We start from the raw sequence: 15,692 nt of genomic DNA on the forward strand, positions 1-15,692 counted from the left end.
CCCAATAGATATTAATGGATCCGCATTATCATGATACAGATGCTTACAACTTAACAAAATGAATGATAAAACATGATCTAGAAAAGTATTCTGATACTGTATGGAATACGGCGTCAAGCAATTTGATTCATCTCCTTTGTCCAAGAATCTCATTCTACTTATCAGTTTTCTGTGAGGCCTGCGTAATTACTTGGTTAACCTTACTTTCACAGACAGGATCAACACCACTCCATGTTGCATCACAACTCTGATCAGACTCCGTAATATCGCAAGTTCTACTCAAAGATATATCCCCTGTTGACAGTTCGTAGCCAATCTCGCAGCTAATGGTACAAACGGATCCATACACAACTCCGGTACTGCAAGATCCAACTCCTGATTGTAACGTCACGATGCTGTCTTCGGGTATTTGCAGTGGTGCACATCTGCAAACTGCATGAAAATGTCGAAACGTTAAGCATTCTAGTCAGTACATGCGAATTATCTTTAAGTATTACGATTATATTAAAGTTCAAGCAGTGGCATAATGAGCCAAAAAAATCGAGCGGGCCAGACATGGCGCATCGGGAAAAATTTAAGAAAAAGTTGCGGGAGAGAGAAGCGAGCGAGTAAACATTTTGTATATATTTTGACATAATATTCAGATGATATTATATTTCACTCTTCCATCTTTCCTTTTCTTTCCTCTTCTCTTTTATATTTTCTTGGTCGTGGTTCCTTTTTTGTACGCCACTAGTAATAAATCACTCGAGAATACGAATTTAAGTATTTTCTTAGATGTGAGAAACAACTTCGAATTTAAACATCTTGTACATACCTGTAACTGTGACAGAAAAGGAGCAGTCGGCCTCATTTTCAGACGAGTCTCTTGCCTGATAAACGAGTGTATGGATGCCTTCTAAGAATGATGATGGGCGATTCTCCCCTACATCAATGTGGTTAATACTGAGAAGAGTCGCTTCAATTGTTGTACCGAGATCGAAAGCCTGTGGAAAATATTAAAACAAGAAGTTTTCCACCTTTTTGTCTCAATATTTTATGTATTATCATTATATCCATTGAACCTGAAGTTTGAATTTTTTTTTTCATGAAGTTAACCAACATTTATGTGACCCGTCGTGTCAAAATGAACCAAAAGTTGTACGACGAAAACAAATGAGAATGTAACCGAATGGAACATAAAAAAGCAAGAAACACCTTCAAGTTTAAGCTCGAGCTAATTCAATTTTGTGATAATCGAAAATTAGAATAAGAAATATCTGATAACGACCTTTGTCTGTTTTTTACCCGTCGGGTGATTATAACCTACATGGCATATGACAAGAATGAGCGTACCAAAGCAAAATTACAGAGTAAACGGAGGTTTATGCCTATTAACTGACACATGAAAGTGTTTCGGTGGGCCTTGAAAATTTCCGTAATGTAAGAGTCAAGTATGATAGAACACTGGAGGGATATTAATTTATCTTGACAATCTCGGCACGGCAATATGGTGGATTCTTGATTTATTAACCTGACGTACCTAGTTCCTAAATAGGTGACCATCACGCGGAAATCCTTCACCATCTACGGTTCTGGAGATAAATATATACCTTCTCATTTTACAAATAAGCTAACACACTTTTTACGTCTAGCAAATTTGATTTCAGGACGAGTTGCCCATGTATACATCATGACACAAACTAAAATAAATTAGTTAAAATAACTATTAATGGGTCCGCTGGCAGCAATTGTCATTTTTCTTTAATACTTGTTTTTACTTTCCACGTCGTTTTTCGTTTTTTACAAGAACACAATCTCATACATCTTATAGAAAGATGTATACAAATCTATTTTTATTTAATCATGTTTTTTTTATCAATCTAGTTATAATATTATGGTCTAGTTTGTTCTTAGAATGTAGCGACAAACCAGAATCGGTTCCCATAGACTCCATGGTATGTCAACAGAAGTCGTCCCTTTGTCAGCTTTCAACACCACATCAACAGGGCAAGTCGGTTCAGGAGGTGTTATATCTGTAACGGAATGTGTCATTGATTATGCTACATTTAAGCTCATGGTTGGGGCTGGGGCAATAGTTATAGTTATATATAGTTATATGCGACAAACCGAAAAACCCTTGCGAGCAGTGACGCGTTAGACCCCCCCCCCCAGAAAAGGAGATAAAACAATAAGGCGACAAAACATGACATAGGCCTATGAGGAAAATTTTCTAAAGTCGCGAGCGAAAGTTTTTATCTTTTGAAAATAATACTCTTTTTTTTTTTGTAAGCACTATTGGCATAATTATCAATAAATGCAATCCCCGGCAAGAAAATGATTATTAATATAGATACCGAATAAAGCAAAGGGCCATAAAAGGTGCACTTGTAGTCTTTGATGGCGACCTGTGATGCCGCCAATTTAATGGGAAAACTGAAAAGTGATATGTTGAAAATTGATAACTGGGAATGTCTCAAAATTTATTTAATCACAAAATGTGGATTTTAAACACATGATGAAATATATCTCAAAGCCGACCTATGTCCTGAAATTGGGCAAAATATTGTATGATAATAGTTTCAAAATGTAAAAAAAACCATTACCATTTGTCAACTTTCAAATCAACATATGACAAATTTAAACATTACAAAAAAAGATGAGAGTCAAGAAAATATATCTCTTTGCGATGTTACGTGTCACAGTAGGGCCACATGCGGCCAGTAGCAATCATATATCAATAGATATTACAACATTTATTTTGGCTTCCCCCCTGAAAGTTAGCAATGTGTCTGCTCATAATATCCGACTAGAGGAAACGAAAAATATTTATTATTGCAAAAGCAGCAGATTTTCTTTTGTATGTAGTAAGTCTGTAGTTGTAGGTAAATACATGTATATCTTATGTCTACAATCTAAAAGAAGAAAATCAATGAAGAACATGTCAAACATTTGTTTTATCCTTGTGGCATCAGAGTTGCTTTAAAGGGAATGTGTTGAATGGTTCTCCATCTATTTAAACCCCTTGATTATACATACGCCCAACAGTTTATGGTATGCATCGGTATATACAAAGTGACTACATGGGTCTGAGGGGATTGTCTCCCATTATTTCAATAACTTTTTAACGTAACTATTACAACCTGATTATTTTTTACATGGTCAGGGGTCTGTTGCAGAAAAAGTCAAAAAATCAATCGCAAGTCACAAATGCGCGCTGTTGATTGGTTTAAAATCAAGTTGCGCGTGATTTTTAGAGTTGCGTTGATTGCAACTCTTTCTGCAACGGGCCCCAGTTCTCCTAAAACGTTCCGCGGCACCTGGATTTTTTCGGTAACCTACCTTTGCATGATACCGGAGTTCCATCCCATTCTCCTGTTGGCAAGCAAACTCTTACAGAAGAGCCTTCCGCTAATGAGTATCCATCTACACATTCGAAGGAGCATGAAGTAGAAATTCTCTGCCTATCGGATATTGTAGTTGGTTCATCATTGTAGGAGCATTCCACAGTGAACGGGGTGAATCCACTTTCCTCTGGAATTGGGACCAGGCAGGTTACCTCTGAGCGAGAGACAATGGATTTGGGTGATCAATTCCTTTGTTCTGGTTGAATGGCTTTTTGGTGGGCACTGGCGGTTAGACGGGAGAGGGGGTCTTTTTTTTTTGGGGGGGGGAGGGGGCAATGGCCCCAAAATTTACACGACCATGACAAAAATTGAAAAAAAAAAACCCAAGGAGAACGGGAAATAAGTACAGGGAGAAGGGTAGTGTAATGGTATTTCAATTATAATTCACGTCAAAAAGTGTTACAAACTTAACAGTTCATTATAAATATAGGTTAACAATGTCGCCTGCATGCTTTACCCCCTTCGGGCTTTCAATTAATTTTATTAAAGACAATTTTGACTTTGTAAAAATATGTCGCCGGATGTTAACGTGTGTCCTTGCATTTGCCTTCGGAATATCTTATACCTGTATAGTGTATCTTGCCTATTATCCAGAAATTGCATACACCATCCCAAATGCCAAACTATAAATGTAAAATGTTACCAATGCATTGAATAGAATCACCAGACCAAGATCCGACGTCATCCCCATCATCAGAGCACGTCATATCCGTAGACATACTTGGTCCTGTAGCTTCATAACCGTGTTGACAAGAAATAGTGCAAACTGTTCCGTAATTTACATGTTCGACTTCGCAGCCTTCTTGCATAATAGCGTTCATCGGAATGGGGACATCATCGACTGCACACGTGATTACTATCAGTATAATCAAAGAATCGAAATAATAGTTTATTAAATTCCCTTGACAAAACTTTTAGAGCAAATTGAAAAATCTTAAGAAGTTTGGAAGTTACGGCCGGTGAAGAGAAGTAATTATAAAGCGTGTTTGCATGCATGGCTTGCATGTAGTTTCTTGTCAAGTGTGCTGTGTATTCGTCATTAAAGCAACAAATAATTAACTTGGTCCATGATTAAATAATAAGTATTATGAAGAATACAGATTCCCCCTTTTTTGAATATTTTTAATATTATTAATGCTTGATTGCCGCTATTACTATTATCATTATAATTATTTGATAATAATATTGCTGTTGTTTAAATCATTATCAGTTTAGTTATTTTCGTTGTTCTTACTGTTAATTAGATCATAGCTGATTGCTATTCGAATTCGATTGATTTTTGTTATGTATGTTTTCTTTTAGAATAATTTTCGATAGTGTTTTTATGATTAGTATTTACATAATGATTACTATCGCCATTATAATTAACATGATCATCACTAGGTTAAAGGGTCTCCACATTTCTACTGGGACTAATGCTATTATGAACATGAAAATATTCCTTGAATTTATTTAAATTTCATGCAAGACTACAGAATAAGAAAAGCACAATTATCAATATTTGTTATGATGTTGACAAATCCCGAGTAAAACTGACTCGTATGCCTCGGTTGCCTGAAACAATTTATTCACCCGAAATTGTGTCACACCTTGTTATTTTGGATCGTTTTGACCAGGAAGAGAGTGTGGACAAATTTGAGTCTTGGGTCACGCCTGAATCGGAATTTCAAAGGTTCTAAGACAAGTCTTTGTGCATCGTTTGCTTATCTTAATTCATTCCATCCATGATGGCAGTAGTCAAGTTTCCCCCACATTCAAGAGCATCGGCGCCAAACAGATCATTCTCAAAGCGCCTGACATATTCAGTGTACAGCACCGTCAAGTCCCGCTTGTACGGCATCCCCGTGGAATATTCTTCTTTTATGATTTATTCAGCAGCTTTACAAAGGTGTCGTAATGAGTAGGAGTGCAGTGAATTGATTATGAATTTAAACGAAATCCAATGATTCTCTTTACGCATGGGGGCAAATAAGGTTTGTATAGACATTTGTCGAGAAAAATACAAATACCGGCAACTACATTGTTGAAGCAAATTTCACCAAAAGTAACGTTTTTTTTTCTATCCTTGTACTTTTAACACGTAACGATTTACTTACAGCTACAAGTAGGGAAGGTACCGCTCCAAGTTCGATCTTCTTGACACATCAAATCATCATTTCCTTGAAGGTAGTATCCCTCCGTGCAAACAAATTGACAGTGGTTACCTGATGGAACTTGGCTTCCAGATGGACAGTCGGAAGAGACGGTGATCTGAAGACCGATGGATAATGGCGGCTTCGTGCAGTAGATTCCTGTTGATAGCATGATGCAGAAAATGTGTAGCAACTGGTAGAAAAACGATTGAAATCATTTCGATACACCATCGTTTATTCCTAAAATCGCGCATTCCCCTTCAGAAATGGAGGTAAATGTCGAAGCTGTGATTTTTTGGTTACGTTTATTATGAAAAAAAGAAGACAATTAATGATCATTTTACAAAAAAAAATTCATTCCTATTGAGAGTACTAGTACTGTTACATCGCCATCACTAACATTTGATTGATTAGGGCAAATTAAAGTTGAAGAGATAGGAAAGAGTAAGGAAAGGATGGGATGCCTTTTATTTCAACTGTTCAATCAATATCCCAGATATCCATTTTATAAGGACAAATTGTACTTCATTTTAGAATAATAACTCTAGATTTAAAGTTTATACAGAAATGATAATAAAACTAATCGATACTCCATATCACTTTTAGTATTCATTGGCACAAGTGTGGGGCGTTGCAAAACCTACATTCAATTCCAAACCAAACCAAGTCAAAGCATGTTGTTTTATTAAATGCAGATGCGGAGTTACAATTTACCATCACGCTTGAGTCTGGGGATTAGGCTTGATTTGCAGGTGCAAGTTTCTTGCAATGACCAAAGATAGTAAATTATTGGTCCACTAATGTTAAATACCTGAATGCTTTGAAACATGTACAAGGTGTTAGCGTAACGTGCGACGTAAACTATTTGAAGTGATTTCATTCTTTTATTTTCTGTAGCATTTGATGAAATGGAGGGTAAATTCGAGTTTTTTCATTATGCATCACTTGCATGACGTTTGTACCATGTACATAGTCATACAGACCATTCTTGTTTCGTCTGGCATGACATAGACTTGCGATCCAGAGTCGAAAGAACTTAGAATTGACAGGAGCTTTATATTGTCGTACTATAGGAATTTGTATTCAAATTTATTGTCCTTTCATAATTCCTTTCTTCGGTATGATTTATTGTTTTGATATGAAAAGATGCCTTGTTCATGTGAATGAAATCATTATATCATGATATTAACATTACATAATTCGAGATAGACTAGACCCAGGTCATTGGCCACCGTATAGGCCTAAAGGTGCAGAAGAAACCATATTTCTGGATCATCCCTCGTTACGTTCGTCCATCCATCCATCCACCCGTCCCGTTTCCGCACTTACGAGAGCTGAAGAAATCATCAAAATTACAAACCGCCTCGATCGCAAGAATCCCCGTTAAATTACGAGAACATTTTTAGGCTAAAAAATACCCATTAATTATTCCTGCATTCACACCGCCCCGAAACATACCCTTCGGGTTAAATTCCTGAAGTTAGGAGCATGCGCAGTATGGTCTAATAAGCAGGCAAGGCGCGAGATTCAAAACCACTAGCCCAGCAGCCACCCACGGCGCCCGCGCCCAACAACACGCTGTGCTAAAAGTTCCCGTAAATTGCTTTCACATTGCCAAAATACCTGCGACCTTGGAAAAATCCCCGCGAAAGTTATCGTAATTTCGCCAAGTACCTACTATTTAGCGGGTATTTTCTTTTGGGGAAATTACGCGTAGTTTGCTTTCACATTACCAAAGTACCTGGTATTTTCTGATCGGGGTAAATTTCCCGATCAGAGAATACCTGGAACTGACGAACTTCGAGGTGGTCTGAAACCACCTAAATCATTTTAACCTTTTCCTCTCATCGTGTGCCCGAGACTACGGATGATCTTCTCTTTTATCAGTTACCTTTCTGGCTGATCTATATCGACTTATGTTAGAGGTTACACCTGGCTTAACCCACAAGAAAGAACATGCAAGACGACCCATTCGTTATAGACCTATGAGGTATCCTATCTTTACATCTATGAACCTGAAAAGTAATAAGCCCATTTGTCGTGTCCTGCTACCTTTGATCTATAAACACTACTTACGTGAACATTCTGGTACTTCTCCATGCCAGGATACGTTTGAGCTATCGGGTTGAGCGAGACAAGTAAGGACATCATTGTTGATCTCATATCCAACATCGCACTCAAAATAGCAGGTCGATCCAAAGTTTCTGTTACACTCCCCTTTCAATCCCCCATTTTCTAACAAGGTTGGTTCTTCACACTGAGTAACTAGGGCAGATTAAAGAGAGAAATATCACCAATCACAGTACAGCTTGACAGTAGAAATGACAGAGGCAAATTTTGTTAATTGTCTGTATTTGGAATAGGCTTCAAATTCCCTTGAGATAAATGTAGGCATATGCAACTAATAGTTACGCTTACAAATATAAAGTACTTGCACTCTAAATTCCAAGGATTCAATACAAATTCAATTCAGCTGAGAAAAGTAACCTGCCGAATATTAGATTTAGACTTAAGCCTTGTTTGATTTAGACATAAAGCTAAAAGGGTTAGAATTTAAAAACGAATCCTAAAATTGAATCAGTACGTACTTTGACAGGTAGGCGTCGTTGTGTCCCACGCTCCATCTGATCCTGTCATTAAACACCGACTCGTCTCTTGCCCATCAAGAATGTATCCCGTGCTGCAACTAAAGGTACACTCAGAACCTTGGACGTAACCATCTGGGCAATTCACTTGAAGAGGAAGGTCCACAGAAAGTGCAGGGCAATGCACCACTGTCCAATAAGGTAATATCATGAATTAATAAAAGTAAGTGATTTCTGCATGGCAGTTATACTCTCCTCACACCCTTTTCAATGTTGTATTCATTTTAGATATCACGTTGGAATAAACGCGTAATTGATTTGATAAACAAGTCAGGTAAAGCCATGCAATTTCCAAAAGTTGTCTTTTGAAAGATATGGTAAAAGAACTTAAGTTTTCTCATCTAAATATCCTGACATTAAGGTCCAATTAGCCACAAGTAACGATTCGGAAACAGGTAGGTGTTTTGGTCATTGATCGATACAGTCGTTGATCGTTTTGTCATTGTTCATCATCGGGAAATTTTCAATTTTTTTACAAAGATCTTACAGCTTTGGTGGGATTGCGGCCGACATAGCACCTGTTGGTGCTTCAATCGAGAACATTCGGAGCTTGAACGATTTGTGCACATAAAAAAAAAACGGATCACTTTGTCATGAAACTGATGGATTGTTTTATTTGGAAATTAAGGAAAATTATGTTTTGTTTACAATACACGCGGCTCATGGGATAATACAAACACATTTGAAAACCAATAAGAACGTCTTACTTTCTTTGTAATGTAGTCCTACCTCTTACAGTAATAGTAAATGTGCACGTCGCTTTATTTCCTGAACTATCCGTTGCAGTGAACATAACCATATGATTGCCTTCTTGAAGCGCACTCTCAGTTACAGGACCCTGTTCTTGGATAACAGGGATTGATTCTCCAGAGTTGTCCGACGCTGATGGTGTGGTCCATGTCACAACGGCAGATGTTTCCAGAGGCGCGGCAGTAACCGTCCGTGAAACAGGGCATCCTGTAAAGGTTGGCGCCTGCACGTCTGGATGAAAAGAAAACCGCGTATGTGTTTATGAAATTAAATGATGAAATATAATAAAATATAGGGCATGTTGTAATGGACGGAAGGGTGTTGTTCCAGAATGAAAATAATATGGGTGAGCTTGGCGATGTCTAAATTTAGGTTAGACAGATCGTATTACAAGTTTGGAGAGTTAGTAATAATGAAACCGATGCAAATATATACATACATGTATATAATCCCTTACAAAAATGTCGTGTGGTATAAATATGTGGTACCCGGCTTTACCACACGAATTACCACATGAATGTAGGTTACCACTTGGTTACCACATGAACATCTGTGGTAATTTTCCATATCCTTGTGTGGTAACGTCAGCTGGTAGCTGTGGTAATTTGTTGTCTATGTGGTACTTCTGTGGTAAAACAAAATTACCACATGAATGCATGTTACCTCATGATGCCATTGTGTGGTAATATAAATTCAAATATGTGGTATTTGTGTGGTATTGTTATATTTCTGTGGTAAATCAAAATTACCACAGGAATGCATGTTACCACATGATGCCATTGTGTGGTAATGTAAATTCAAATATGTGGTATTTGTGTGGTATTGTATACTTCTGTGGTAAATCAAAATTACCACATGAATGCATGTCCCTCATGATGCCATTGTGTGGTAATGTAAATTCAAATATGTGGTATTTGTGTGGTATTGTTATACTGCTGTGGTAAATCAAAATTACCACATAAAAGCATGTTACCGCATTAGCCCATTGTGTGGTAATGTAAATTCAAATATGTGGTATTTTTGTGGTGTTATGCTCTGCGGTAAATCAAACTTACTGCATGAATGCAATACCACACACTGGCGTAAATCCCGGGGGATGCATGGGGGGATATATCCCCCCCCCCACTATTCGAGGAGGGGGGAATGGCCTGTACAAACATCCCCCCACTTTTTACGAAAGAAATGAAAAAAAAATCACAAGAGATAATTGTTTTATTGGTGAAAATTCTTCCTAAAATACCGCTTAACAAATAAAACAATATTATTGAATCATAAAATGCAAATAAAGAGCCAGTTCACCATTTCCAAACGAAATACTTATGTCCTTATTATAACATTGAAGAGAAACCCCCGTTTCTTCCAATTCATCAATGTTGGGGTCTTTGGGAAGGGATTAAGATGGAATGTCAATTTTTTTTTAATGTAATCTCTAATAAAACCATTAACCATCATGGGGTAAAAAAGATAATAATATTGGAGGGGTATTTGCCATATGGACATACAGTGGCGTAACTACGGGGGGCATGGGGGCACATCCCCCCCCCCATCGGCTGACCAAAAAAAAAACGGGGAAAGGGGAAAGGAGAAAAGAGGGAGAAAGGAAGAGAAACGTAGTGGGAAAGAAGAAAATATTATTCATTATAATGTTATATTATATTATAATTATGTTATATTACATTACATAAGAAACATATTCATCATAACTTTATGAAACATAATTTGCCCAGGGCCTACGTCTTCATTGTTCCTGGTGCTCGCATTGTCTGTTTAACGTGATATATAATCCTGTTGTACTAAAACATCCCGTTTTCAAGTCAATATAAACCAAATATATTTCCTATCATTGTTTTATGTAGTGACATATGCTTCTTTTTCACGACTAAAAAAGTGATTGCCCCATGTTAAGGTCTTCGTATATATGAAACATTTCCTGTCCGTGATTACGTTCGCATTAGTGGATTGGTGAGATATGTCTGCTTTTCATAAATTCCTAAAATCAGTCCTTAAAATGTCCCTTCTGATCTGAATATCAAAAATTTTCAGCTCGCGCTTCGTGCTCGCATCATTTGGTTAATGAAATACGTATGGTCCTAGTTATTTCTTTCAAAAAAAACCTTAGAATGCCCCACTTTCGGTCTGAATTATCTAAATTTTCAGCCCGCGCTTCGCGCTTGCATTGTTTGGCGAGACATGTACCTATCATGATTACACAAATTTGATTATAATGTCCCTTTTTAGGTGTGAATATAAAAAAATTTCAGCTCGCGCTTCGCGCTCGCATTATTTGATCAGTGAGATACATATCAGTTTAATGACATCGTCCTTAAAATGTCTCTATTAGGGCAGTATAACTGGCAACTGAGCGCGCTCACTAGCGCACTCACTCAGTGATTCAAAATTTTTGCTGGTGCCCCCCCCCAATGCCGTGACCCACGGTACGCCACTGTGGACATATCAATGGCAATTCCTTGCTTATCTAAAAACATGATTGCAAAAAAAATGCCAAAATATTTCAGTCATCCCCCCACCCATCAACACGGATTTACGCCAGTGATACCACATGATGCTATTGTGTGGTTATGTCAATTCAAATATGTGGTATTTGTGTGGTATTGTTATACTGCTGTGGTAAATCAAAATTACCACAGGAATGCATGTTACCACATGATGCCATTGTGTGGTAATGTACATAAATTCAAATATGTGGTATTGTATACTTCTGTGGTAAATCAAAATTACCACATGAATGCATGTACCTCATGATGCCATTGTGTGGTAATGTAAATTCAAATATGTGGTATTTGTGTGGTATTGTTATACTGCTGTGGTAAATCAAAATTACCACATGAAAGCATGTTACCGCATTAGCCCATTGTGTGGTAATGTAAATTCAAATATGTGGTATTTTTGTGGTGTTATATGCTCTGCGGTAAATCAAACTTACCGCATGAATGCAATACCACATTATGATATTGTGTGGTAATGTCAATTCAAATATGTGGTATTTGTGCGTTATTGCCCTTCTGTTGAAAATCAGAAATACCACACAAAAAAGTTATCACACCCATAACTTAGACCCCCCTCAGCTCACCCCCTATCAGAATTAAAAATTGATTCGCCGGGGGGGGGGGGGGCGGTGACAGGCTTGCGCATGCGCACTTATATACCGCCAACATTTGAAAAGAATTCCGTTGCGTTGCAGTTTATTGAGCTCCATCGAGAAGTGTGACGAAGAAGGCCGTTAATAATTCAACTACTTAAAGAATACGGGTTAGATATGGACAACGACTTCGAAGACATTTGCAGTAGGCTAAACAGTAAGTTAGATAACCATTTTCTATGATTTTATTTTCGTAGTTTGTTAAATGCCCCGGCTTGCAACTAGCTAAAGATTTCGTCAATGAAAATGACATGACACTGGCAATCCCATCCTGTCTAACCGGGCGCTCGCCCGGCCCCGAGGCCGAGCGCCTGCTCGCTGCTGTGATGTGGACCACTGGCTGGTGGTCTCAAAGTCTGCACACAGCATACCTAACGATTTGAGTTTAGATTTAACGTGAATTTCCTATTATTTTACAAAATCTTTCAATTGATGATGTTCCTTGTATTCTTATGAGTAAGTGTGCAAAAAAAATCATAAAAAATTGAGAGAAATAATTGATTTTCTTGGGAAAAAATCTCGGCCAGTCATGGTAATTTTGATTGAACAAAATGATTAGTGAATAGTGGTAGGATATGGGGGTCGGGTGTCCGGACAGTTTATTTTTTTGTCTTTGGATTACACTAAAAATATGAATTCAATACTTTTAATCATCTTCTATTTTGTTCCTTATAATATTTCCTAACATTTTGTACTAAAAATTGATGGAACTTCGCTTGTAATTTTTTCCAAATGACTTTCTAAAATTGATCGTCCGGACACACAACAACTGGGTAATACTAATAGTGGCCGATGTCTGCGCACCTATTCACTTTACACAGACCTATTACACATGATGCGAAGATTTCGATAAGAAAGCAGTCACAGAGGCTGCATTTTGAGGCCGTCACATGAAATGCCCAGGAAAGAGTTCCATATGCAATTCCAATGCACCCCCCACCAACATGATAAAAAATAAGATTGTTGAGACTTAATTCCATTCCAGTTCGTTCATTTCAGATTTTTCTATAATTTTTTTTTACCGTTGTGTTGGCACCTAAGTTGGGACTTGAGATCACCTCGTTTTATTTGCAGTCAAGACCTGTTCCTGCTATGCTAGCGAGAAGTGCTGATACCGGAAGGGGTATTTTAACGATTATCAGCCAATAGTTCGACTAGACTTGACTCACAGAGTGACACAGACCCTTGAGTAAATAAACCGATGTCTATGGACAATTACACACACTAGATACATCCATACATGCTCGAAATGTGATGGAATAAAGCCATATTTTAGTATGTATTTCCACTCCTAGTACTATCCACTCCCCCATCATATATGTTCTATATTGTGCTAGATATATTATTCTGAACCTTCTTCATGTTTTTCAATTTTAGGGGAGTGCATATGGAACTCTTGCCAATGCCCTAAATTCATTATTTTCCCACCATTTTGAGTCAGATTTTTTATGAATAGATCTGTTTATGACATTTCAGGAGAAAGAGAGGGAGACCCAAAACTACCTGTCCTGGCATCACATTTGAGGAGAAGAAGTCGGTGAATATGACCTAGCCCGGGGGAGTTTCCAGAAGAAGGCCCAGAACCACCGGCCGCCAGGAGTGGAGGTCCTTTGTTGTTGCTCTACATGTCAGGAGGCATCGGGCAGTAGGTAAGACTACGTAAGTACAGTAGGCAAGACTAAGTAAGTACAGTAGGCTCTTTCAGGTGTAAAGTTTATTTTTTGTTTGGAGTCGTTGCGTATCTTCCATTATCAGAATCGCGCAGATTCGGATGTGCGCAATCTTGGGGCACCTTATCTGTCAATGGTCCTAACTGTACTTAGAGGACTCTGTGATGATATTTTTATCATTTTTACATTCACGGAGCCTAGACAAGTCTCTGTTGCCTGTAGAACTTGGTACTCAAAGATGGATTTCCGTAAAAAATCCACCTTTCCCATAATAATTTTTGGGCAAACATTTAATTTGTCCAATTTGTAAGCCTTTGTAATCTAAATATAAAAAATTAAGGCTTAAGAAATGTTAATTGTAAGCAGGTAAACATTTCGAAGGATCACTTGCTTGCAATTCCCAAGCTATATAACACAATGACATGACCTTTAACTCGAGTGACGTCCATATGCAAGAAAATACAGAGAGAATTGGTGCAAATGCATAGCTGATTGTGCTAGTATTAGATTCCAGGCTGACGTGTATCGGTTTGGACGTTCTAATGACAAGTTTAGAGTGTAATTTGGCGCTAATAGAGTTTCGCAACGGTTGATCTGGCGATGCCAGAAAACTAATTTCACCTCAAAATTTGTCAGATTTTTTGGCCAAATATCTATTCAATTTAATGTGTTCTAAAACTACTAAAAATTAAGTATAAGAATAATAATATATTCATAGGCCTGCCGATAGTAAAATTAAAAAAAATAATGTAAGGCCTAACTTAACCACATTTAGGGCCTATTACTATTAAAGCTTTTATACAGATTGTCTTTAATTTGTGGAAGTTAAAAATCAAGATGATGATCAGATCTAGAATTCTCAGATCTGAAAGTTAGACCATAACTTACCTTAAAAATCCTGCAAAATTTTCTAAATACCTCATTTTGCCAGCCACATTTGAAAAGGTTCCTGCCCATTACGAAAGCTATGCACTTTAAAAGATTCGTATTATTATTGTTAAAAAGACAAAAATTGAAGTGACATAAAGTAAGCTGCAAACAGTTGCTGGATACTCTTTGCATTAATATGTTCCTCACACTGACACTGCTGTTACAGTTTCATGTAAAAATTGAACATTGAAATTGCATGCACATTAATGAGTGGCACATGCGAAGAATTACTTGTAGGACCCTTAGGCTTACTACACCATATATTTTGCGTCTTACCTACTGTGCATGTGCCATGGCTGGGACATGTACTTGTAGATTTTGCAATTTCTTGGCATGATTGAGGTTAACATTTTTTTTTCTCTCTCTCTTTTGCAGCCCTGGTAGAAGCACCATCTTGATACTATCATTCAAACTCTCATCAGCTGTATCATTAAAGGTGGACTAAAAGAACAATATTCATGCAGATATAATGGTGAGTACAAATTTATCCTTTTTGGAAGGTATTTTTTATTATTATTGTGTTATTTTGATTATTTACATGTGCATGAACATGAGGTGCAGTTAAATAATTTTGATTTTGTAACCACTCTGATACAAAGCTTGTCTAATGCTCTTACAAGGTTCATGCTGTTGTCAATTCAAACGTAATAGATAGGCATAAGTGAAACATCAACACCTAATGTGCATTTATGATCACATCAGAATTGATCTTCGTTATGTGAAATTGGCAACTTGTAATTTCTTATTCAAACTGATGGAATTATCCCATAACTATTTAAAACACATTTAAAAAAAGCATGAATTAAAATCATGTTTAATTAAAATAAATATTTAAAAAAAAATAAATTTACTCTAAAATGTCCTTCCCTATAGTATACAGAGATGGTTTGGAGGTGCAGCAGATATTGAGGGCATCAAGCCCCCTCCCCGGACTTGACTTTACATGTTAATATTTGAAGTATAAATATGTAACAAACCCCACATTGTTTTTTAATAATTTTTTAAAAAGTTTGGAAATT

At 37.2% G+C, this 15,692-nt stretch overlaps 1 protein-coding gene and 1 long non-coding RNA gene across 2 annotated transcripts in view; one reads left to right on the top strand and one right to left on the bottom strand.

Moving 5' to 3' along the window:
* Window positions 1-9,693, bottom strand: part of LOC129274035 (sushi, von Willebrand factor type A, EGF and pentraxin domain-containing protein 1-like) — a 30,076-nt gene extending 20,383 nt beyond the window's left edge. The window contains exons 1-10 of the mRNA XM_064108944.1: window positions 9,663-9,693; window positions 8,893-9,144; window positions 8,107-8,292; window positions 7,595-7,783; window positions 5,483-5,677; window positions 4,030-4,242; window positions 3,322-3,540; window positions 1,912-2,015; window positions 818-986; window positions 205-432 (exon numbers count right to left, since the gene is read on the bottom strand). Of these exons, the coding sequence (XP_063965014.1) occupies window positions 205-432; window positions 818-986; window positions 1,912-2,015; window positions 3,322-3,540; window positions 4,030-4,242; window positions 5,483-5,677; window positions 7,595-7,783; window positions 8,107-8,292; window positions 8,893-9,144; window positions 9,663-9,693 (1,786 nt within the window). The remainder of the gene's footprint in view (window positions 1-204; window positions 433-817; window positions 987-1,911; window positions 2,016-3,321; window positions 3,541-4,029; window positions 4,243-5,482; window positions 5,678-7,594; window positions 7,784-8,106; window positions 8,293-8,892; window positions 9,145-9,662) is intronic.
* A 2,400-nt stretch (window positions 9,694-12,093) lies between these two features.
* Window positions 12,094-15,107, top strand: LOC135156452 (uncharacterized). Its single transcript, XR_010295566.1, has 3 exons — window positions 12,094-12,230; window positions 13,550-13,722; window positions 15,049-15,107. It is a non-coding gene; the product is annotated as an uncharacterized LOC135156452 (long non-coding RNA).
* The last annotated feature ends 585 nt before the right edge of the window (window positions 15,108-15,692 follow it).

Source organism: Lytechinus pictus, chromosome 13 (genome assembly GCF_037042905.1).
Source record: "Lytechinus pictus isolate F3 Inbred chromosome 13, Lp3.0, whole genome shotgun sequence".
NCBI classification, from domain to species: domain Eukaryota; kingdom Metazoa; phylum Echinodermata; class Echinoidea; order Temnopleuroida; family Toxopneustidae; genus Lytechinus; species Lytechinus pictus.